The sequence below is a fragment of the Saimiri boliviensis genome, chromosome 17, assembly GCF_048565385.1.
Source record: "Saimiri boliviensis isolate mSaiBol1 chromosome 17, mSaiBol1.pri, whole genome shotgun sequence".
Classification (NCBI taxonomy): domain Eukaryota; kingdom Metazoa; phylum Chordata; class Mammalia; order Primates; family Cebidae; genus Saimiri; species Saimiri boliviensis.
In genome coordinates this window covers 10,761,454-10,787,234 of record NC_133465.1, presented here as the reverse complement: position 1 = coordinate 10,787,234, position 25,781 = coordinate 10,761,454, and the positions used below count along the sequence as shown (strand labels likewise).

Below are 25,781 nucleotides of genomic sequence, written 5' to 3'. Positions count from 1 at the left end.
AGTAGTTGTCTGCTTTGAGCCCGCCACCTTCTTCATCTGATAGCACAAGAGGTAAGAATAATTTACTATTACACTCTAAAGAACAAAGGAATCTCTATATTGCTACATCTTAATAAGCTACCATTTTATTTCCTAGTTTAGTGTTGGGAGTAGGATATCAGGGGCAGCTATTCTTTAAAAATGACTTCTCATAAAATTTTGGCTTTTCAGGCCACTTAAATCTTAATGAGACTTATCTTTCACATGTTGTTAGAACTTCAGAAAGAATGCAACCATTATATGTAATATCTAATGTGAACTACTACTCCAACTTTACCCATAAGGATACATCAGAGAGACTGCATGATAAAAATCAAGATGTGCTTATCTGGAAGTCGATATTTCTAGGTGCCAATCCAGGCTTTTCACTGATTCTATTTGTCTGGATCAAGTCAATTAGCCTTTACGTATCTCGAAATACAGTGTGTTGCAGCGGAATCAACAACAAACCTGGATTTAGCAGAATAGGACTCATGTCTCAGCACCCCCACTTATCACCCATCTCTGTGACACTGAAGGACCCTTAACCTTTCCAGGCCTTAGTTTCTTCATCAGTAAAATGAGGAGGCTGGATTTTATTGACTGCTAAGGTCTATCCAGCTCTTGCCAACTGTGATCGAAGTCAGTGGTTATCAAGGACTCCTGCACAGAATCAAAACATTTAATGGAACCCTGCTAACTGTGCGTGTGGAGACATGTTCTTCTGGTATTATATTAAGGATATACATCATGAAAACCTATTCTACACTTAAGAATTATTTTAAATGAGTTTATATTTAATACAGCATCTATATTCATTTAGAAAAGAACAGAAAACACTGTTCATGTGGAAATGTTGCTTCTTCAAACTTGAGGCAATGATCACTGTGTGGGTGGATTCAAGGACCCCCTGCGAAAACCCGAGGCTCTGTGGGGGCTTGATCCACAAGTTGGGAAACAACTAATCTATAACAAGACAGGAGATGGGCAGGGTAGCAATCGTCTTTCTGTGTTTCCTGGATACATTGCATTATAATCTCCACATGGTAGTGTGTTGTTAATTCAAAGCTGCCTGGCATAAAAACAAACACAGATACAAAATATAATGTAATATAATAACATTTCTCCTTCAAAGAAAAAAACCTGACATTAAATGTTCCAATATATATCCCCTGAAAATAAGTCTAAATTTCATAGAGTCGTCAGGACACTTTTACAGATAAGGCTGATTTTGGAAATAGAGTGTGTGGTAAATTCCACAGCCAACATTTGAAGCTGAGGGGAAGTTTAATGCTGATGATAAAAGGTCGAGACTCTCTGGAAAGCCTACAAAAGGTGGTGGCTATCACTGTTGTTGCCGCCATCATCGTTGCCATTATCATTGACAACCAAGACACTGCTTTCCACAACTATTGCCTCTTCTGCTCCACAGAGGTCACCTTCTTTTATTCTGGCCACTCACCCTGTTCTTGCCATCAGGACAACAGGACTTATTTTATTTTCTCATAATTAGTTTGTCAGTGGGAAAAGTTTTTTAAGTTCATTTTGGCTTGAAACTTTATACTGGCTATCCATTTCAGAAAAAGTATTTAGAAGACTGGTATTTTTAAAAGAGGAAGAAGGAGATTATAAACCTAAAACCTAAGATTCAGATTTTTAAAATCCATTATACTGAAATCCAACTAAAAACAAAGACAAATACAGACTAAAAAATACAATCACTATAAAATTTTATTAAAAATGAAGATGTCTTTTCTCTAAGAATCTTTTAAAGTTGTTTTTGCTTTAGATAATATTTCCACCTTTAAAAAAATTTAAAAAGTAATAAAAGAGATTTGAATTTTTACTTAGGGAAAATTATATGTTGAATATTCAGCTTTCATTGTAGTTATTTTTTCCTTTACTTACTTAATACCTGTCAGTGAACTTGGTGTTTATTTGTAATTATTAGATCTGGACTTATGTCCTGAAAGAACAGATGTACCTGTCCACATTCAATTTTAGTAAGGCTGACATCCAATTTTAGTAATTTGGGATGGGAGGAAAATTTGCCTAAATACCTGTATTTGAATTTTGTATCTGTCTTAGATTCATTTATATTATAAAGCCACTGGAAACAGTTATTGTCCATATCTTTGTATCATCACAATGTTAAGTCGGGGGGTTGGAAATAGGAAAGAAAAGCAACAAGAAAAGAAAAAAGTTCTGAACATGCTTGGAGCATCACAAATGTTGCTGATTGAATATTGATTCTCCACATTTCTCAACTAAGGTTTACAACACAGAGGATGGAACTGAGGCTTAAAGTATCACAAAAATTAAGCTACCAACATAGTGCTTTCAAATCAGTGAGCTGATCTCTCAGCTCCTTGACATGGTACACAGGAGTGGTCCCTAAAGGCAGTGGTGAGGAAACTAGCATGGGATATTAAGCACGTTAACATGAAATCAGCAGAACAATTCTCCACCCCAGCCCTGAATCATCATTTGGCTGTTTCCTCCTCTAGGTACACCTAGTCCAGAACTGCCATCAATAACCTGCAGCCATGAGTTCCGACTCGGAGATGGCCATTTTTGGGGAGGCTGCTCCTTTCCTCCGAAAGTCTGAAAAGGAGCGAATTGAAGCTCAGAACAAGCCTTTTGATGCCAAGACATCAGTCTTTGTGGCGGACCCGAAGGAGTCCTATGTGAAAGCAACAGTGCAGAGCAGGGAAGGGGGGAAGGTGACAGCCAAGACCGAAGCTGGAGCTGTGAGTAGAACATCTGGAGCTGATTAGACTCTGCCTCATTTTGGGTTAAGTTAGATGATACTGATGTGTATTTTTTTTTTTTTTTTTTTTTTTTTAGATGTGGCCTTTTCTACTCCTTATTTGATACTGGCTCCTTCTTTTCTTAACAGACTGTAACTGTGAAAGAAGACCAAGTCTTCGCCATGAACCCTCCCAAATATGACAAGATCGAGGACATGGCCATGATGACTCACCTGCATGAGCCTGCTGTGCTGTACAACCTCAAAGAGCGCTACGCAGCCTGGATGATTTATGTGAGCACCCTATCAGCATTATTTCTCACTCACTTTATGTTCTAACCATGTTAGCCAAAATAAGGGCTTTAAATAAACTTGGCTATTGCACTGTTCTCTTATGACCAATCATTTGGTTAATGTTGCAAATTCTGATATGTTTTTAAATGTACATGTAGAAAGTCATTTACTTAACTGAATTACTTGAAAAACTGAAGCACTGGCTGCAGCAGCAATGATGGAGGGAGGCAACAAATGAATGAAACTTGATGAGAACTAACAGAGTACTTGGGTCCCTCTCTATTTACCCTTAAAGCAGTATTTCCAAGGTAAGTTAATAACGTGATTGCTGACCGAGCAACCCTGTCCTTCCCCACAGACCTACTCGGGCCTCTTCTGTGTCACTGTCAACCCCTACAAGTGGCTGCCGGTGTACAACCCCGAGGTGGTGGGTGCCTACCGAGGCAAAAAGCGCCAGGAGGCCCCGCCCCACATCTTCTCCATCTCTGACAACGCCTATCAGTTCATGCTGACTGGTGAGCGAGAATTACAATTTCCATAGCCATTTGTAAACTATTTGTATACTGATATCAGAAAAATCATAGGGCTAGTATTCTGAGAATAAATGTTCAGCACAAACATGATAATAGAAATCATAAAATTAGGAATTATATTTAGCATAAAATGCACTAGTTCCAAACATAGAAAAAATATTTGCTTAGATTCCTATGCTAAGCACTAGTTTCAAAAAGAGGACATTTTGCTTAGATTTCTATGCTAAAATCCAAAATTAACTAATGCTAGTTCCACCTCAAAATTAATTATATTTAGGCATTGACTCTGCATTTTAATTATAGCTAATACATAATCTCTCCTAAGAAGTAAGTTTTGAAATCTCTCAGTGACAAGTTATCACCAGCACAGTATAAAACTTTGAACTGGACATTAACAACATGACATAATTTTGAACTACGAACCAGGTGACTGAATGGGAGACAAAATTGTTATTAATCTGATATTGATAGATTATTCTCATGGATAAAATGGTAAAATGATACATTACATAGTGCATGCACTAGAAAGATAATGGGATTATTAATTAGCACATCTTTGATGCTTATTTTTAGAAAAATCTTATGGGAAGCAAAGCACAAATTCATATAGCTATTTTTGCAAATGGGGAGTTTTAAAAGACAATTCTGAGTTTATAAGTACTGTGTTAATCTATGTGTTAAGTGTGTTTTTCTTAATACTATCTTTGTTTTCTCTTTCACAGATCGTGAAAACCAGTCAATCCTGATTACGTATGTAGATTTCATTACTTTCTTTCTGTTGAGTTTTGATCACTGTGGTGGCTGCTACTACCTTATATTCTGACCTTTTCTGCTGTTTGAACTTGATAGTGGAGAATCTGGTGCAGGGAAGACTGTGAACACAAAGCGTGTCATCCAGTACTTTGCAACAATTGCAATTACTGGCGAGAAGAAAAAAGAGGAACCTGCTGCCGCTGGCAAAATGCAGGTGTGTATGATATTCATCTAAGGACAGAATAACATGTTTTTAAATCTAACCACAAGCCCATCAACAGCAGACTGTAAGAAGAAAATGTAGTACATATATACCATGGAATACTATGCAGCCTTTAACAAGAACAAAATCATATCCTTTGTAGCAACATGTACACAGCTGGAGGCCATTGTCCTAAGTGAATTAACACAGGAACAGAAAACCAAATACAGCATGTTCTCTTATAAGTGGGAGCTAGACGTTGAGTATGCATGGGCATAAAGATGGGAACAACAGACACAGGAGACTACTAGATGGGGAAGGGGAAGAGGGAGGCAAGGGCCAAAAAACTACCTACTATGGATACCGTCTATGTTCATTACCTGGGTGACAGGATCATCCATACCCCAAATCTCGGTGTTATGCAATATGCCCATGTAACAAACCTGCACATGTATCCCCTGAATCAAAAGTAAGAGTTAATATTTTTTCCAATTGACCGTGGTGCTTCAAAATCATAGCAACCAATTGCAAGGGATGCCAGAATTTAGAAAATAACTCTTAGAAGAGCTTGTGAGAATGAGTTGAATACGGCAACGTATTGGCAAGTAGAACAGGCAAAACTTCTCACAATGTTTTTTTTTTAGGAAATGTTCTGGGCCTGGGAGATACAGAAATCAAGACCACGTCACTGGAGTGTCCCATTCCCCTTCCCAATTTATCCTCCTTTTAACTCATTTTGGAAAGCCTTACGCTAAGTTACAGAATACTGTGCAGGGGCAGTGGGGAAGGTAAAGAGGTCAATCGGAAATTATTTATTGCAACTTTTTTCTTTATCTGTCTTATTCATTTCTCTTAAGGGGACCCTTGAAGATCAAATCATCAGTGCCAACCCCCTACTGGAAGCCTTCGGCAATGCCAAGACTGTGAGGAATGACAACTCCTCTCGCTTTGTAAGTCTCTTGATCTTCACTGTCATGTGAGGATCAGCATTGCCACTTCTGTGTATGTGGTGTCAATATTTTTTCCATCTGCTTGGTCGACAGCTAAAGAAATAGTTGTGACTTTAAATGTGTACAGTAATCTCTCCTTTTGCTTTTTAAGGGTAAATTCATCAGGATCCATTTTGGTGCCACTGGCAAACTGGCTTCTGCAGATATTGAAACATGTAAGTTAATAAATATTAGTGATTGAGAATCTTTTTCTTTGGGGTACATATTGAAAAATCTTGTACTTATTAATGTTGTGTGAAATTTTCAAACACTTGATTTTTCACTGTGGCCTCTTCTTTTAAATGAGCTTCATCTGACTTTCCAGATCTGCTAGAGAAGTCCCGAGTTACTTTCCAGCTAAAGGCTGAAAGAAGCTACCACATATTTTATCAAATCATGTCCAATAAGAAACCAGAGCTTATTGGTAAGATACATCTTTATTTCTACCAAAGAAGAATAACAGCCATTCTAAGAAGCCCCTCTGAAATGTTTCTGATGACCAACGTAACACTGTCTATATATTGTTCTTCTCCATGTGTTCAGAAATGCTTCTGATCACCACCAACCCATATGACTTCGCCTTTGTTAGCCAAGGTGAAATTACTGTGCCCAGCATTGATGACCAGGAAGAGCTGATGGCCACAGATGTAAGTAATAGGTACAAAGTAGGAAAAGGCAAATTCACTTTCCAGTATGCAACACTCTCCTCTACTAGGGTAGATAGCAGTGGCAGAAAAACTACTAATAGGTATTCAGCCCTTTGGGCTTTCTTACTCCTGGAAACAGATCCTGCTACACGTGTTAAAAAGCTTTCACTGCCTGTAATAAATGTCGGATCTTTAGTATTCCTTAGCTAGTAGGCTCCTTTGATTCTATCTTACTAGTCATTTTTTGTTGATATTTATGCTCAAGTATTGATGTCTCTTTGTTATTTTATGCCAGATCCCACACCCAAGAATCTGGGAAGGAATTGCAATATTATTACAGCTAAACATGGAACTCCCATGATTCTTCCACAGTCACATGTAAACATAAGCCTTGTTTTGAATAAACCTCTGTGGGCTAATGATACACCCCTCTCTATCCCCAGGCAGCATTAGAAGAAGTGGGTTGTCTACTTCAAAATTTGGGGGACTCCATAAGCCTTTATATTTGTTTTTGAAACTACACACTCTTTCCCCACCATCACTTTTTTAAGGATTATTACTTTTCGGTTTACTTTATGTATAAACTTTATGTATATATATATATATACATATATATATATATATATATATATATATATATATTTCATGTTTTCTTTTGATTTCTGAATAATCTCCTTTATTTTTAACTTTGGTATCAGTGGGACTATCCCAATACTCCCAAGTTAGGATAGAAAGTGCTTGCAAAAATGCTTTTTCTTGTAAAATATTATTTTCAAGAAGTCAATAATTTATTTGTGTGGCTTTATCTTATAAATATCAGCTTGTACTCTCTATAACTTATTATTATCTTTGTATGTCCAACAGGATAGGGTGTTAACAAACACACCCTAGTCTGGGAGGTTAAAAAAATGTAGCAGTCTTGCTCTAGGACCTCTGTAATAATGTCTAGTTTCTGTAAATAGGTAGAGTTAGCGAGCTGGAAGTGGAAGGCAATAATCTAGGGAAAGAGTCTTAGGTAAGAATGGTAAATAAACCTATTTTACTCTGCCTGCTCTGATTCCTGCCCCCATTTATAAGCCTTTTCAAAGTCTATGTGGGCAACTAAAAAGGTAATCAAAATTCAATAGAGAAAAAAGACACAGAACTATTACACTAAGATGAACTTCCTTGTTTTCACAAATGTCTCTTCTCTGAATGAGAAATAAATGACTAGGTAAAGTTTACTATCCCAGGCATCTCATGATCAGCTGAGCTGCGGCTTGCTATCAGAGAGGCATGTGGAGAAATCCTCACAGCCACTGCTGTTCTCCTCATACCCTCTTTCCAACTTCATCCCTCATGCCCTTTAGGGTGGGAAGGTAGACTGTGATTATGTATTTGGACAGGACAAATAGGAGAAGGAGGAGCAACAGACAGACTGATGAGACTGGAGAAAAGAAACAAAAATAGCCAAGAGACCATGAGGAGCACGTGCCTGAGACGCAAAGCAGGGCTGAGGTGGCGAAAAAGGGAAAGCACTGGTCTTGACTTCAAAAGTCATGGCTCTGAGTCCTGGTTCAGTGACGGTGGACAAGTCACATCATATGATGTGACCAAATGGACTCATAATTCAAAGGGAAAGACTGATGCAAACCTTTCGGTGTTACCATGTGGATCAAAGTGGTGAAGTATATGAGTACCATTTGAAAATGGCAAAGTGCTAGTCAAATATAAGGCATGGCATTATTAGAACAAAGTGCGAGACAGGCCCGGTGTTCTGAGGGAGTCTTTTGCAGTGCTAATTGGGAGTAAATTCAACTCTTTTGACAGAGTGCTGTGGACATCCTGGGTTTCACTGCTGATGAAAAGGTGGCCATTTACAAGCTCACTGGAGCTGTGATGCATTACGGGAACATGAAATTCAAGCAAAAGCAAAGGGAAGAGCAGGCGGAGCCAGACGGCACGGAAGGTACCACCCTGTATTGCTATCTTCCACTTGACAGAACTGACATAGTGAGCTTTTCAGAGTCAGGAACCATGTTTTCACTTTCTCTGACCTATCTTGTGAAGGGCAAAAGTATTATGGGAAGGAAATTATGCACTGCCTAATGTTTTATATTACTGAGCAGATTTGTGATTTCTGCTCATATTCCATTCTTCATTGGCTTTTCGTAAGCTAATATTTGCTATTTGACTAAAACACTTTTTATTTCAGTGAATAATCTATGTGCTCACATCCACTGAAAGAAACAGATCTAAATTTTTCTGTCACTACTCCTCTAGGTTATGATTCTCAAATTTACTACCTGTGGTCTACTTTGGCCATATGTTAAATATCACAGAGAGCATTGATTGCCCAACCTTCAATTTATCATCACAAGAAATGACTAAAATTAGCCCAAGTGGTGACAATGCTTTTGAGGCAATATGAACAAATAAATAGGTTTCATGATATTTGCACATATTACTCTTTGAGTAAAACATTTTTTCTTTGTCATCATCATTTACATTTTAAATTGTGTAAGCCATGATCAGTTTGAACATTCTCACCTTGTTCACACAGTTGCTGATAAAGCTGCTTATCTGACGAGTCTGAACTCTGCTGACCTGCTGAAAGCCCTCTGCTATCCCAGAGTCAAGGTCGGCAATGAGTATGTCACCAAAGGCCAGACTGTGCAACAGGTAAGCATGACTTAAACTCTGATCTATTTGAACCACTCAAGGTGGTTCATCACTGTTTTCAATTTAAAAAACTATAAACTATTACTCCTATTGAAGGTGTACAACGCGGTGGGTGCTCTGGCCAAAGCCATCTACGAGAAGATGTTCCTGTGGATGGTCACCCGCATCAACCAGCAGCTGGACACCAAGCAGCCCAGGCAGTACTTCATCGGGGTCTTGGACATTGCTGGCTTTGAGATCTTTGATGTGAGTAGTGAACTGACAGAAAATTAGCAAGTACAAATCCCCAGTCATTTTATCAATCTTGTTAGAGCGTACAAAATCACTTTTACAAAATGTACTTTACAAAATGTACAGATGTAATTCCTACTGAAAAGAGTCTTTGAAAAGATATGAAAAGTAAATAGGTACAAATAGGAAAAAAGAAATTTATATTCTTTTGAGTCTAGAAGTCTCAAAAATTGATCCATGAGAGGTTAAAACAGTCAAAATCTATCCTGGATCCTAGCAGATGAGCATAAAAACATCTTTTAAAAATTACTCTAAGGCAGGCGTCCCCAAACTTTTTACACAGGGGGCCAGTTCACTGTCCCTCAGACCGTTGGAGGGCCGCCACCTACTGTGCTCCTCTCACTGACCACCAATGAAAGAGGTGCCCCTTCCTGAAGTGCGGCGGCGGGGGATGGGGGGTGCGGGGGGGGTGGGGGGGCGGATAAATGGCCTCAGGGGGCCACATGTGGCCCGCCGGCCGTAGTTTGGGGACGCCTGCTCTAAGGGAATATTTAAGAGTCCTCATTTAACAGTATTTTGCCTAGTATGCATGATCTCATGTGGTTACCTGGAAAACAAAGTATTCAAAGGATCGATTCTACTTTGTTTAGAATTATAACAAAACAATCTGAAGGTTTATAATTTAATAAACCAAAATGCCTTGAATTCAGAAGAAAATATTAACAGATGCGCTGTAGATAGAATATTTAAATTATGAGTAATTTCCTATATTTATCTTGCTATGTAGTTCAACAGCCTGGAGCAGCTGTGCATCAACTTCACCAACGAGAAACTGCAACAGTTTTTCAACCACCACATGTTCGTGCTGGAGCAGGAGGAGTACAAGAAGGAAGGCATCGAGTGGGAGTTCATTGACTTCGGGATGGACCTGGCTGCCTGTATCGAGCTCATCGAGAAGGTTCGTACGACTTTTCTAGCTTTCATAACAAGAACAACAAATTACTTGCCTCCCAATGCTTAATCACACTCCCTGTTCTCATAGAACAAGCAGTACTGTTTCATGACATGCTTGTATATTCTGATTGGTTGTCAGGTATGTCCCAAGTGATCTGTTATTAACGAGTGAAGTAGAGCAGTTATATAAAAAAAATGATTATCATTCACACAGTCATGGATTCACATTTATCACTCTAAAAACTTCATTCTCTCTCACTTTTATTCCTACATGATTTCATCTTATGGGAGAAAGGGATGAAATTACAGCTAATCCCCTGCGGTGTGTAATTAACCCTGGTGTACCCATGACAGTGTATTGTGCATGAATCGTCATCCCTCGTGTGTAACAAGGCAGGCTGTGTCAAGATGTCTTAAAGACTGGAAGGTTAGCCCTTCAAGTGTTGCAGTCAGCAAGTCTTTCTTCATTCATGACAACTACTGAATAAATACCAAACCTCTGTATCACTCACCTAGATAATGGGCCCTGAATTCCCCATTGTCAAGAGGGTAGAACAATAGTTACATCAGATCTAGATATGTTAACACTCATCAAGAAATCGTCAAACACTTCCAAAAGTGTATCGGGAGCTTGTTGTGTACTTACTGATATCAATGAAGTGTATGTGTGAACCCTTCCCCAAGCAGAGGGAAAGGAAGAGTAAATGTAATTTTCACCCAGGAATACTTAAAATACTCAGGTTAAAATTCAAAAAAATACGAAAGATAAGAGTTTAAAAGCAGACTAGGTCTGCACCATTTGGGGAAAAGATATGTTAATTTGGGGATATAATATTACTACTCATGAAAACTTTATGGTCCTTAGAAAAGGCATTTATTTTATTCTCTAGTATTTCAGTTTCTGTATCACCAAAATAGTCTTAGGTATACAATTCATGAATTTGTTAAATCATCAGTGTTGAATCTTCTTTCAGTCTTTCGTATCAAATACAATGAGAAAAAAAGCCAAACTGAAAGCAAAACCAAATTACTATCACTTAACTCCACAGTGGTGGAGAATACAGGTTAAAGCACAGAGTTTTAATGATACATCATAAGATGTACTTTTCTCCTAGAAATGAATCATTTTTAGTCCTTACACATAATCTCTCTTCCCTTCATACTTTTGTTACCTCTAGATTTGAGGTAAAGGAAGTTATATTGTCAGCAGGAAAGAAAGTAGTCAGATATATACATTTATGGAATAAAGAATTCAATTTTGAAATGATGTTTTCATAATTTGATTTTTTAAACTGAACATAAAGTGTGCCAAATGGTTCAGATGTTTTTTTTTTTTTTTTTTTTTTTTTTTTTAACTGAGTCTTTCTAGCAAGCATATTTCCCTTATGTTCTGGGTACATCATGGTTGTTTCAGATGTCATGTCTATTTAATTTATCATTTAAAGCCTTCTTTTGAAACACTGTATTTTCAGTTTTCCATCAGCTACATGGAGCATAACTTTTTGAGGGATTCATTATTATCATCCCTTTTTTCTTATTCTTAGCCCATGGGCATCTTCTCCATCCTGGAAGAGGAGTGCATGTTCCCCAAGGCAACAGACACCTCCTTCAAGAACAAGCTGTATGAACAACATCTTGGAAAGTCCAACAACTTCCAGAAGCCCAAGCCTGTCAAAGGCAAGCCTGAGGCCCACTTCTCGCTGGTGCATTATGCCGGCACTGTGGACTACAACATTGCCGGCTGGCTTGATAAGAACAAGGACCCCCTGAACGAGACTGTGGTCGGGCTGTACCAGAAGTCTGCAATGAAGACTCTGGCTTTCCTCTTCTCTGGGGCACAAACTGCTGAAGCAGGTGATGTTTAATAGCATTAATACGTTGCAAGAGTCATAAAATAGATATACATGTTCAGCAAAGACAAATGTAGTTATAGCAAAACCTAACATGAAAACACTAGCCAATACATGCCTAATGAAAGTGTGTTTAATAGCTGTGGTACAGTCTTACAGTCATAGGCATTCACAGCTAAGTGACACTGTGGATCATTTAGCCCACAGCCTGATGTCACTGGTGAGAAAACAAGAATCTCAGAGAGGTTAAGTGATTTGCTCAGGATAATGAAACATTTCTGTGGTTCTCCAGCTAAGCTGGAGGTAAGGAAATCCTTTGTCAGGGCCCTAGTGCTGGGAGAACTGAAGTCCTGTTCTCTTTAGTGTCCTAAGACCAGATGTGCAAGTCACATCACACAAGCACAGGCAAATGGGAGCCAGGACTTCCCTGCAGGTGAGCAGAGGCTCACCTACCTGGGACCAAGCTTGCAACTCTGCCTATTGTCTGAGTGATGCCTGCACTAAGGAGACATTACTACTCTGTCTCCTTGGCCCTTCTTTCAGAGAACAGACATTGCTGATTTGGAGTAGGGGAGTCCCATCCCCTACCCACATCTACCCTTTACACTACAATCCTTTTGTTGTTGTTTTTTTTCCTGAATGCCCATAATGTGAGCCGATTCTTATTAATCTGCAATTGAGGGAGGAGAGATATGGAGAGAATAGGAACGACACAAGTGAATACAAATTTAAATTCCAAAAGGAATTTTGGCAGTCCTGAGATCTATGGATAGTACTTAAAAGGCTGTTGCAAATAACTTTAACTTTTCCCTTTTATTTTTTAGAGGGTGGTGGTGGAAAGAAAGGTGGCAAGAAGAAGGGTTCTTCTTTCCAGACAGTGTCAGCTCTTTTCAGGGTACAGTATATTCTTGAATTACAGACAAATACTTTCATTAAAAACTAAACTATCAAAACAAAAAAAAATTTAAAGCTATCTATGGTGAAAGTGAATAAAGTAGTATACTTTTCAGTATACTACTAAAGTTTTTGTTAAATGCCTTAGGAAAAGATTAACAAAAAAAGACAAACTATGTGTCTCTTCACATCAACTTTATGATAAATGAACCATTGCCCCTGAGCCCTACATTCAAGAAATCTGGTATTAAACAAATTTCACATGAAATCAAACGCTCTTTTAAAAATAGCCACCGTATTCAATTACATCTGCTTCATGTGACAAAAAATCGCAATACAAAGTTTCCCTGACTGGTGGTGCTTGAGAATAGCAAACTGAAATGAACTGATTTTATGTAATCTCTCATTTCCTACCTATGCTACATATATATGATTCCTCTCTGTTATGATAATTTACATTTTTCATTGAGATAGCTCATTAAAATATGAAATGAAAGATAAACATTGATAGGGACTCTAATGCAGACGCAACTCGAAATGATTTTAAAACTTTTCACATGGTTCCACAGGAGAATCTGAATAAGCTGATGACCAACTTGAGGAGCACTCACCCCCACTTTGTGCGGTGCATCATCCCCAATGAAACTAAAACTCCTGGTAAGACATTTCTGATATCCAGACAAGCTCCAGCGCATCTGCAATAGACCATGAGGTATGCCATGTGGATTCATTCTTTTAGGTGCCATGGAGCACGAACTTGTGCTGCACCAGCTGAGGTGTAACGGTGTGCTGGAAGGCATCCGCATCTGTAGGAAAGGATTCCCAAGCAGAATCCTTTATGCAGACTTCAAACAGAGGTTTGTGTCTTATTATTTTTCCCTTTCTTTGTCTTAGTCTACATCAACATCACTATGTAACCCAACCATTTTAAAATTTTTCCTTGAAAAATGACATGAAGTATTTGAAAATTGATCATAAAAGAAAGGTTTCTATTATGAAAGTTTTTCATCATATCTTCCCAAGTTTTACGTAAAGCACTGTTTGACTTTTTAAATGGCATTTTGCTCACAAAAACTTAATCTATCATCTTTTCAATGATAGTTACCAAATGTTCTACCTTTTTTTTTCAGTGAAGAAAAACCACATTTTAATATTCTTTTTATTCTGACAGATACAAGGTTCTAAATGCGAGTGCTATCCCAGATGGTCAGTTCATTGACAGCAAGAAGGCTTCTGAGAAACTGCTAGGGTCTATTGACATTGACCACACTCAATACAAATTCGGTCATACCAAGGTACCACCAGTCCAAATTTCTATCTGTCATAATTTCATGACTTTTAGACTATCTCATGAGTGGAAATAACATATTTAACTTGTTCTTTCATAAGGTTTTCTTTAAAGCTGGCCTCTTGGGAACTCTAGAAGAAATGCGAGATGAAAAGCTAGCTCAACTCATCACGCGCACTCAAGCCATATGCAGAGGGTTCCTGATGAGAGTGGAGTTCAGGAAGATGATGGAGAGGAGGTGAGAGGCCACACACAAGTCTTCTTTCTCCGCACTTTCATAAATAAATCCACTGCAGTCGTAACTTTTGTTGAGTGATAGTCATTTTCCACATTATTCTCCATTTGCATCTTTTTGTCTTTTCCTACAGAGAGTCCATCTTCTGCATTCAGTACAACATACGTGCTTTCATGAATGTGAAGCACTGGCCCTGGATGAAGCTGTATTTCAAGATCAAGCCACTCCTCAAGAGTGCAGAAACAGAGAAGGAGATGGCCAACATGAAGGAAGAGTTTGAGAAGAGCAAAGAAGAGCTGGCTAAGTCAGAGGCAAAAAGGAAAGAACTAGAAGAAAAGATGGTGGCTCTGATGCAAGAGAAAAATGACTTACAACTCCAAGTTCAAGCTGTAAGTATTGATAGTTACAGCTGGATAGTTCAGCCACATCTTATTATCCAGTCACTATGTGTGTGGATGCTGCACATGTTCATATGTGCATTCATATATAGTTCGGTCATCAGGGAGCAAAATCATAAAAATATTCCTAGACATTTTCCTTTCTTTATGGAACTTTCTCTCAGATCAGATTATTGTTCTTTCTTTAGTGTACTTTTTTACATAAAATAGAAGGTATGTTGTTTTTACCGGGGCAGAGAAATGGCTACATTAATCCCCTCTTAAATGTGAGAATACTGAGTACTACAATGAATAAATGACTTTTCCAAAGTTGCAAAGGTTAGTTAAGTGACAGATTTTTGCCAAAAGGCTAGTTTTCCTGACTTGGCCTTCTACATGTGAATATCTGAAGGAAATCTGTTATTATACTTGATCAGTAGATGACAGTGTTACCATTTTGTCCATTTCATTTTAAAAGTTAGCAACTGGTATACAAGTTGACCAAACTGGTAGTTACTGAAGTTTTCATCTTTTAATAAATTATTGTGTGCTTGTAGATAGAGCTCAAACAAATCAAAATGCTTAATTTCTCCCTTTAGGAAGCAGATGCCTTGGCTGATGCAGAGGAAAGGTGTGACCAGCTGATCAAAACCAAAATCCAGCTGGAGGCCAAAATCAAAGAGGTGACTGAGAGAGCTGAGGATGAGGAAGAGATCAATGCTGAGCTGACAGCAAAGAAGAGGAAGCTAGAGGATGAATGTTCAGAGCTCAAGAAAGACATTGACGACCTTGAGCTGACACTGGCCAAGGTTGAGAAGGAGAAACATGCCACAGAGAACAAGGTACAAATCATAATGCATTTTAGAATATTTACAAGTACCTTGATACCAAAATATTTTAACTAAAAATTTAATCTTAAGATTACTGAATATGAAAAATACCAGTGTCATAATTATGCCATCTCTTTAGTCTTCACCACCTCAATCTACTTACTTTGACCTTTACCACATATTTTTTCAGCCATATAGGCCTGGGTTAGCTTCTAGTTTTCATTTTCCATCTCAGGCTGACATAATTCTAAGATACTATGGTATCATGTCTTTCATCAAGATAATAGGTTGTCATTGACATTCCTATCACCTGTTCAAATCTAAAGGTGAAAAACCTCACAGAAGAGATGGCCGGCCTGGACGAAAACATTGCAAAGCTGACCAAGGAGAAGAAGGCTCTCCAGGAGGCCCACCAGCAGACCCTAGATGACCTGCAGGTGGAGGAGGACAAAGTCAACACCCTGACCAAAGCGAAAACCAAGCTGGAACAGCAAGTGGATGATGTAAGTGTGAAAAAGAAAACGTTTCCCCTTGTGATGAAATAAACAGTTGTGACATGAAACCAGCACTGATGCTCATAAGCCTTTAAAGCTTGATCTGTAAATAAAGTTCTTGTGCTATTTGTTCTATCTTCAATTTTTTTTTCTTATGACTCTTTGAAGGCTACTGGTAAAAGGTTCAGTACTTAAGAGTTGAAATAAATAAAATGCATTATAAATTTAGCTTGAAGGATCTCTGGAACAAGAAAAGAAACTTCGCATGGACTTAGAAAGAGCCAAGAGGAAATTGGAGGGTGACCTAAAATTGGCCCAAGAATCCACAATGGATATAGAAAATGACAAACAGCAACTTGATGAGAAACTCAAAAAGTAAGTATGGTATAATTCAGCTATAACCTGCTTGTTGAATGTCACTGCGAATGAAACATATGCTAAAAAGATCTCCAAAACATTACATCATGACATATGGGAAAAAATGACATCTTTGACCTCTTTACTTAATGAAAATAATACATTATTAACCTATAAAACATTGTACTACTCACTCTTTCAACACTAGCAGTATAAAAAACTTGGATTATACATAGAAAAGACGGATAAGAGACCTGATTATAAGCTAATGTGCTGTTCTTCTAATAGGAAAGAGTTTGAAATGAACAATCTGCAAAGCAAGATTGAAGATGAACAGGCCCTTGCAATGCAGCTACAGAAGAAGATCAAAGAGTTACAGGTAAGTTATAACCTCCACCTTTTCTGGGCATTACAGAAAACAAAATTGGCATAAATTCACATTAATGTTGACATATCACACCCAGGCCCGCACTGAGGAGCTGGAGGAAGAAATTGAAGCAGAGCGGGCCTCCCGGGCCAAAGCAGAGAAGCAGCGCTCTGACCTCTCTCGGGAACTGGAGGAGATCAGCGAGAGGCTGGAGGAAGCCGGTGGGGCCACTTCAGCCCAGATTGAGATGAACAAGAAACGGGAGGCTGAGTTCCAGAAAATGCGCAGGGACCTGGAAGAGTCCACCCTGCAGCATGAAGCCACGGCGGCTGCTCTTCGGAAGAAGCACGCAGACAGTGTGGCCGAGCTTGGGGAGCAGATTGACAACCTGCAGCGGGTGAAGCAGAAGCTGGAGAAGGAGAAGAGTGAGCTGAAGATGGAGATTGATGACCTTGCTAGTAACATGGAGACTGTCTCCAAATCCAAGGTCTTCATTAACTTTACGCCCTTTTCTTTATTTGCAACAATTCAAAATGACCACGTTTATATATGACTATTTTTAGCCAAATTACACAAACATCAGATGTTATCTGAAGCTTAAAATTACTCTTAGTACACATTATTGTACTGAATCACTTATGGTCTCATATCCTCTTTGTAGAAAACACTTTGACCTCTGATACTATTACCAGGAAAAAAATATAATTACAAAAAAGGTTTATCTAAAAACCATACTCTAGATGATGCAGAATTTAAATGACATTCATGCTTTCCAAGAGAATATAATTTGACAATCATGTATTCATTAATTTAACCAAATTAAATGCCTGTATTACTTTATAGCCACCATGCAAGATTGAGAAAAAAGTGAATAAACATCAGCCGCTTTCCACAGGTAGTTACAGCTCTCTAAATCCTAGCCTCTGAAATAGAAATGTATTGTCTCTTCCTATTTTGTACTTCTCACTCCAGGCAAACTTCGAGAAAATGTGCCGCACCCTAGAGGACCAGCTTAGTGAAATAAAAACAAAGGAAGAGGAGCAACAACGCTTAATAAATGAGTTGTCAGCCCAGAAGGCACGTTTACACACAGAATCAGGTCAGTAAATAAATCGCATCAGCCTTTGGAGAGGTGACAAAAAACGAGATTTTACCTATCAAATACAAGTAATTTCCCCAACTATGTACATTCATTTATCATGTCTTACTTACTCCTCCATCTTTTTATTATGAGATAGTAAAATGCAACGATTCTAAGCTACACTTGGGGAAAAAATTAAGCTCCCTGGGCTCAGGAGATTTTTGTTGCCTCAGCATTACCCAAAAGGTCTCGAATTCTAAAATATCAAAGAAAACTTACACATTTTTAAAAAGCAAGAAATAACCTTCTCAATAGCACTGAAAATCTTGAGGGTTTTTTTCATCTTATGAAATAAGAGGGTTACAATGTTTTTCCATTCTTCAAATTATTGTTTACCTAGACAACAGAACTAAATCATTAACGGTCTGTCTTCCACAGGTGAGTTTTCACGACAGCTAGATGAAAAAGATGCTATGGTTTCTCAGCTATCCCGAGGCAAACAAGCATTTACACAACAGATTGAAGAATTAAAGAGGCAGCTAGAAGAGGAGACTAAGGTGAGAATTCTCCAGCTGCTACTTTCAATCACTTGAACTGTGCAACATAACACACTATTGAACTTTGCGCAGAGAATGTCAGTGATCAGAAGATAAACTTATATCACATACTTTTTGGTTGGTCTAGGCCAAAAGCGCCCTGGCACATGCCCTGCAGTCAGCCCGCCATGACTGTGACCTGCTGCGGGAACAGTATGAGGAGGAGCAGGAAGGCAAAGCCGAGCTGCAGAGGGCAATGTCTAAGGCAAACAGTGAGGTTGCCCAGTGGAGGACCAAATACGAGACGGATGCCATCCAGCGCACAGAGGAGCTGGAGGAGGCCAAGTATGGGCTTTTAGTGCCATGGGGGAGGAAGAAGCAACAGTAAAGACTGAAGAAAAAATAGAGAAAGAGAATATTCCAGGCCTGGGGACAGATGAAAGACTTCAGCTTATTTTATTACAGGGTGGCGGATTCCACCATATTCTTCTTCTTAAAGCCCAGTGTATACCCACTGGAGAATGAAATAAGACCAGATCCCTCCACCCATTCTGGTCCAGAAGCACCTTAAATTTATTTCCACCAAGATGGATTCTTAATTATCAGCATACTCTTTATGAAGTAAATAGAATTAGTATCTTTTAATAGAAGGAAAAATTGAGACACTGAGACTATCTGATAAATTGTTATGAGTATTACAATGAACAATAATCAGATTTTCCTTACCCGGAGTATTGAATGTTTAGAGTATGGCTGTCATACACTGTCATTATTTGAACTAACAATCTGTATCAACGGATGTATTTTCCTAATTACTCATACTGTTTGTGGACTACAACTCATGAAATTTGCACGTTTTCACACAGAAGGAAAAAAAGCATTATATTCCTAGTGTAGAAACCCTTTATAAATTTGATTTATCTCAGTAGCTGTTAGAATTAAACAGCATGAAAGAGTTTTTAGCAAGCATTTGCAGAGGGAATTCTAGATAAGAATGTAGGCTGGGAAAGGTCATGAATTGTATAGGTTGATGAATATAGCTGTAGATAAGACTTTGGAGGAAATTTGGGAAGTACAATAATGTAGTAATATTTATTATCTGAGGCCACCAAATCCAGAAAGTTACTGATTCACTGTATAACCTTGAACATGTCACTTGGGGCTGCAGTTTCCTCATTCACAAAGAGGACCATACTAGAAAATGCTTAAAGATTTTACTCAATGTTAACATTCCTTCGTGATATGCCTCCTGTTCATGGTTGCCATTTCTTCCTCAAGGTAAATAAAACTCAGCCCTTTTCCACAAGTAGTTATAGATCTCTAAATCCCAGCCTTCAAAAGAGGAATGTACTGTCTCTTCCTGTTTTCTACTTTTCACCCCAGGCAAACTTCAAGAAAATGTGCCACACCATAGAGGACCAGCTTAGTGAAATAAAAACAAAGAGCAGCAAATTTTCACATCGCTCACTTAGCTCTAGTGCTTACTTATACACACACACACACCCCCACACCCACCCACACCCACCCACACCCACCCACACACACAAGTACTTCATAAACATGTTTGGCAATACCTGAGATGGATAAAGACAAGAACTCAACAAGGAAAACAGAATTCTAAGAGAGTGGAAATGTTTAGAAAAATTCAATAACTTGTGGACAACTCTTGGGGAAATATGCTTTCCTAGTCAGCAGCTTTATAAAAGTCACTGTGGTGACTCTGAGTCTGCTCTTGGTCACTCATATTGACCCAATTTTCAGGAAGAAGCTGGCTCAGCGTCTGCAGGATGCAGAAGAACATGTAGAAGCTGTGAATTCCAAATGTGCTTCTCTTGAAAAGACAAAGCAGAGGCTACAGAATGAAGTAGAGGACCTCATGATTGATGTGGAACGATCTAATGCTGCCTGCATAGCTCTCGATAAGAAGCAAAGAAACTTTGACAAGGTGGTCCACAGTACCGGCTCCCTGGGGGGAAACTGACATCACTCTTGGTTTCAAAGGCTTACTGTCTATCTACCTCCAGGTTCTGGCAGAATGGAAACAGAAGTATGAGGAAACTCAGGCTGAACTTGAGGCCTCCCAGAAGGAGTCCCGTTCTCTCAGCACTGAGCTGTTCAAGGTGAAGAATGCGTACGAGGAATCCCTGGATCATCTTGAAACTCTAAAGCGAGAGAATAAGAACTTACAACGTGAGTCACTGTAATCATTCTATTTCAAAAATGACAGGGAGGTATCTTTTCAATCTTCCTTTCTACTCAACTGAAATTTGGTACTTTATTATTACAGAGGAGATTTCTGACCTGACAGAGCAAATTGCAGAGGGTGGAAAGCATATCCATGAACTGGAGAAAGTAAAGAAACAAATTGAGCATGAGAAGAGTGAACTACAGGCTTCCCTAGAGGAAGCAGAGGTACATTTTTTCATTTGCTCAGCTATGCATTATAAACAAATACAAAATTCATAGCTACTGAGCTCTCTATCATGTTGTAAAATCTTTAGGGAATAACACATGTAATTCAGTGAAAAATACTGAATGGTACCTTGAGGATACAGAGCTAATAGGCTACATTAAGACATAAAAGTTTGTAGATTTTTAATGCCTTCTTGGAGAAATCATCATAATGTGAAAGCAATAAAAAGTTCTTTAGGTAACCTAAATAAATGTTGCTTTCATTAAGGCATCTCTTGAGCATGAAGAGGGCAAAATTCTTCGCATTCAACTTGAGCTAAATCAGGTGAAATCTGAGATTGACCGAAAAATTGCTGAAAAAGATGAAGAAATCGAACAGCTAAAGAGGAACCATTTCAGAGTTGTGGAGTCAATGCAAAGTACACTGGATGCTGAGATCAGGAGCAGAAATGATGCTCTGAGGATCAAGAAGAAGATGGAGGGAGACCTTAATGAAATGGAAATCCAGCTGAACCATGCCAACCGCCAGGCTGCTGAGGCAATACGGAATCTTAGAAACACACAAGGAATACTGAAGGTATGCTGGGTTAAAGACACAGTGTCGTACAGTTTCAGTGCCATTGCGTAACTCATATTTTAATGTTTTACGAGGACTACATATCATAAATCACCTAAGTAACATGGTAATCAGTTCAAAATTGTACATACACAACTGAAAAAGAGCTTAATTCTAGAAGGCCCAGGACAGAATTTGCTTGGTTATCTGCAGAGAAGCACTGTGGTGAGGGGTACGGAGATGGGGGAAGGGATGAGAGAGTTTGGCTACATGACACTGCTTAAATCACCTCATTAATCTGGGCTTCGTTTGCTTAATATGTAAAATAACACCACTGGACTAGTTGAAGTCTACGGATAGTTTCCTGATCCAAAATTTTATAAAGCTAGCCATGGTATTTTTTAATGATCCATGTTTTAAAATAATAAAACATGTTCTTTTTAGTAGAACTGCAACCCTCAGCTACAAAGAATTTATTATTAAAGGTACTTGCAGATTGTTTCTCTCTAATCATACTCTAAGTCATTAAGATCAAAGTGTGTACATGACCACGCATTTGCATTTGCTTTAAGTGGAGCACGAGTAAGAGGCTTTTTGTCTTTCTGTGTAGGACACTCAGCTGCATTTGGATGATGCCATCAGAGGCCAAGATGACCTTAAGGAACAACTGGCAATGGTTGAGCGCAGAGCTAACCTGATGCAGGCTGAAGTTGAAGAGCTCAGGGCATCCCTGGAACAGACTGAGAGGAGCAGGAAAATGGCAGAGCAAGAGCTTCTGGATGCCTGTGAGCGTGTGCAACTTCTGCACACTCAGGTGAGGCTCAAGATCATGGTTTAGCAAATGTACTCTTTGAAGCTGAAGACAATTTCAGAAGATAAGCTTATTTATAAAGTAAAAAGTAATCTTGGCAGGTATCCCTTCCTGGGGTTCTAGAAAATGTACAGGGTGCTGTAAGTATTTACTGGGACCTAGCTGGTTCAAAAGTATATTTATGGGCTGGCATAATCATGTTGATTTGAAATAATCTGGAATTCTAGAAACTTACTTAAAAAACATAGAAGACATATACAAGTAACCATATACACAACATTTGTAGCTGTCTTGTCTTATGCAATTCTAAGCTACAAAAAAGATAGGCAAAGAAAATTGAGGAGAAAGACAATAAGCCACTAAATAGTTCTTATGTATCACATATGCACATAATGCTAACCTCATGGGATACAAAGGGAAGCTCTTTACTTCAAATTCATGGAGACCATTATTAATACTAGTTAGGATTTGTTGTATATAGTGAATTTGTTAAATAAATGGTGGTATATCCTCACAATGGCTAATATGTAACCACTGTAGTATGCATTTATTGCCATGTGAAGATGTTTACATTTTAGTAAGTAAAAAAGTAACTTAAAGATAACATAGGATATGTGATCTTTTTGCCCAATAAACATATAGGAAACATCCAAAAGGATAAATAAAAGTTTATCCTTTCTCTCCGGTGAAAGTGCAATAATTATTTTTGTCTCTTGTCTCCTAATCTATTTTTATAATAAATGTACGTTACTGTGTACTTCTGTATATTGTAAAGTTGCACTATATAGCCATAACCATTATAGAAGTGTTAAAATCACATACTTTATATAATTTTAAAATCAAATTAATATGCAGCATTTTTCTTACTCATTAACAGTATCTGAAGTTGACTATTCCAAATACCGTCAACTTTCCAAACACAGAAGAGATTCTTGGTTCATTTTTATCCCAACAGGACTACCATTTGTGCATTTATAATATGGAGCCAACCGATACGAATTAACAGCTAAAAAGTAATGATTCATTTTAAATGAGCTGGGTGGTGCTGCATGGTACAGCACTTTGAGTTTTGGGGGTTGTGTTTTATGCTTACAAATAGCAGTTGATAATAGTTGAATATGTTTGAAATCAGAAATTAACTTTGACCTGGAATAATTTAGAAGCTTGATTAATAGAGATATAGACAGAAAGGAGAAAAGGCATAAACTTAGAATTATCTTCTAATTTGATATTTATTCTAAACATTTCTTAATGGTCAATAATTTATGCCTGTGTACACTAGTTAAAATGACAATGTGAATGGTTATAATTAAATGTGCTTCGCTTCTCTTTTATTAATTTGAAACAGAACACTAGCCTGATCAACACCAAGAAGAAGCTGGAAACAGACATTTCCCAAATCCAAGGAGAGATGGAGGACATTGTCCAGGAAGCCCGCAATGCAGAAGAGAAGGCCAAGAAGGCCATCACTGACGTAAGCAAGATAAGCATTTGTCTTACTGACACATGCATGCTGCCTGCTATCATCAGAATTCATTATTTTCTGGATTTATTTTGCTAATTAGGCAGCTATGATGGCAGAGGAGCTGAAGAAGGAGCAGGACACCAGCGCCCACCTGGAGCGGATGAAGAAGAACATGGAGCAGACGGTGAAGGACCTGCAGCACCGTCTAGATGAGGCCGAACAGCTGGCGCTGAAGGGCGGGAAGAAGCAGATCCAGAAACTGGAGGCCAGGGTGGGTCTGCACCACTTCATCTAATTCCTAGCCTGCTCATATGACCAGTTACAGCCAAATGGGTAAATGTCTTTGTTTTCTTCCAGGTGAGAGAGCTTGAAAATGAGGTGGAAAGTGAACAGAAGCGCAATGTTGAGGCCGTCAAGGGTCTTCGCAAACATGAGAGAAGAGTGAAGGAACTCACTTACCAGGTGACCAGTGTTTTCATCCTTCCAGGCCTACAGCTTTCAAGAAAATAATGAGTTGTTTTCAAATAATGGTACTATCTACTTGCTCCCTCTTTTAGACTGAGGAGGACCGCAAGAATGTTCTCAGGCTGCAGGACTTGGTGGACAAATTGCAAACCAAAGTCAAAGCTTACAAGAGACAAGCTGAAGAGGCTGTGAGTATTTCCACAGTAGAAATGAAAGGTTCACAAGCAGATCCAGGTTTTCTGGGGCCTAAAGTTTATAGAATTTAGGGGGCTTTCTTTACACTGGGAATACATAATTAGGTATGAACATGAATATTTAGAATGAGAAAAGTGAACCATAAATCACTGGAGCCTTAGAGATTTGAGTTTATATCTTCTGAGACCTCTTTAAGCAATTTTCCAGACATGCTAACACAGAAATTCTTCTTGGCTGCAATCCACTTCCCTCCCTATCTACAACATTCTACAGTCAACCACCAGCATTCATATGGACCTGTGCAAATGAGGGTCTGAATTCTAAGCCTCATTTAACTTCATGATAAATCCATTTTATGACTTTTTTTTTCAATTTGGCTGCTGTTATCCTTTTCATTCTGTTAATTCTGAAATCTTCCTTAGGGTTCTTAGAACCAAATGCCACTACTGCACCTATTTTTTAAAGTTTGTTTTTTAGAAACAAGATTGAATTCAGACCCCTGCTACTTTGTTCTCCCTGTTACCATTTCAGCCTCTTCAGTTTGCCAGAAAGGGAGTCAAGTGAGAGAGACTTGAGGAGGGTCAGAAGCACATTCATTTACATAGACGAGTTTGTGGGATGCCTTGCTCTCAAATAACTACATTACTAAATAACAGCCCTTTTCTTTCTTTCTTTCTTTTTTCTTTTTTTTGAAATGGAGTTTTGCTTTTGTTGCCCAGGCTGGAGTGCAATGGTGTGATCTCGGCTCACTGCAACCTTCGCCTCAAGGGTTCAAGAGATTCTCTTGCCTTAGCCTCCTGAGTAGCTGGAATTACAGGCGTCCACCACGCCTGGCTAATTTTAGTAGAGACGGGGTTTCATCATGTTGGCCAGGCTGGTCTTGAACTCCTGACCTCAGGTGATCCACCCGCCTCGGCTTCCCAGAGTGCTGGGATTACAGGTGTGGGCCATCGTGTCCAGCCAACAGAGGCTTTTTCTTTCTCATTCATGAGGTAAATCCTGTAACAATCAGAAAATGTCCAATTTTCTTGTTAATTCAAATACATTTCTGTTTTCAGGAGGAACAATCCAATGTCAACCTTGCCAAGTTCCGCAAGCTCCAGCACGAGCTGGAGGAGGCCGAGGAACGCGCTGACATTGCCGAGTCCCAGGTCAACAAGCTGAGAGTGAAGAGCCGCGAGGTTCACACGAAAGTCATAAGTGAAGAGTAATTCATTCTGATGAAAGAAAATGTGATCAAAGAAATGCACAAAATGTGAAGTTCTTTGTCACTGTCCTGTATATCAAGAAAATAAAATCTTCAGATAATTTTACATCTAAAAATACATTTGTCTCTTAATTATAAGCTCTATAGTGCTATTGGAACTAATTTCTTTATTCAACATTTGTGAAGCTCCTGCTACGTGCAATCAAGTTAATAACAAAAATGAATGCGGGAAGTGAACCCGACATTAACAGGTGAATGAAATAACGTGCTCTGAGGAGACACAAAGGTGATAAATGCACTCTCAATTCCACTGAGTACCAAGTATATGTC

At 38.7% G+C, this 25,781-nt stretch overlaps 1 protein-coding gene across 2 annotated transcripts; it reads left to right on the top strand.

Annotated features, from left to right (window-relative positions):
• Positions 1–25,540, top strand: LOC101034846 (myosin-4). 2 transcript variants are annotated; one of them, XM_010339856.3, is made up of 39 exons: positions 1–51; positions 2,526–2,768; positions 2,918–3,061; positions 3,420–3,576; positions 4,317–4,344; positions 4,444–4,561; positions 5,407–5,499; positions 5,651–5,714; positions 5,864–5,962; positions 6,082–6,185; positions 7,995–8,133; positions 8,728–8,846; positions 8,943–9,092; positions 9,865–10,035; positions 11,576–11,890; positions 12,708–12,776; positions 13,345–13,432; positions 13,515–13,632; positions 13,947–14,070; positions 14,165–14,301; positions 14,432–14,687; positions 15,275–15,517; positions 15,832–16,008; positions 16,229–16,374; positions 16,645–16,735; positions 16,821–17,210; positions 17,696–17,822; positions 18,243–18,361; positions 18,489–18,685; positions 20,102–20,285; positions 20,365–20,530; positions 20,628–20,752; positions 21,021–21,329; positions 21,919–22,122; positions 23,468–23,593; positions 23,685–23,855; positions 23,942–24,046; positions 24,142–24,237; positions 25,303–25,489. In XM_010339856.3, exons 2-39 carry the CDS (start codon positions 2,565–2,567, stop codon positions 25,453–25,455), a joined length of 5,826 nt encoding a protein of 1,941 aa, XP_010338158.2. In that variant the 5' UTR covers positions 1–51; positions 2,526–2,564; the 3' UTR covers positions 25,456–25,489. The 2 variants fall into 2 exon arrangements, with proteins under 2 accessions (XP_010338158.2, XP_003929293.2); XM_003929244.3 differs by having other exon boundaries at positions 3–51; positions 11,576–11,885; positions 12,706–12,776; positions 25,303–25,540.
• Positions 25,541–25,781: the final 241 nt, after the last annotated feature.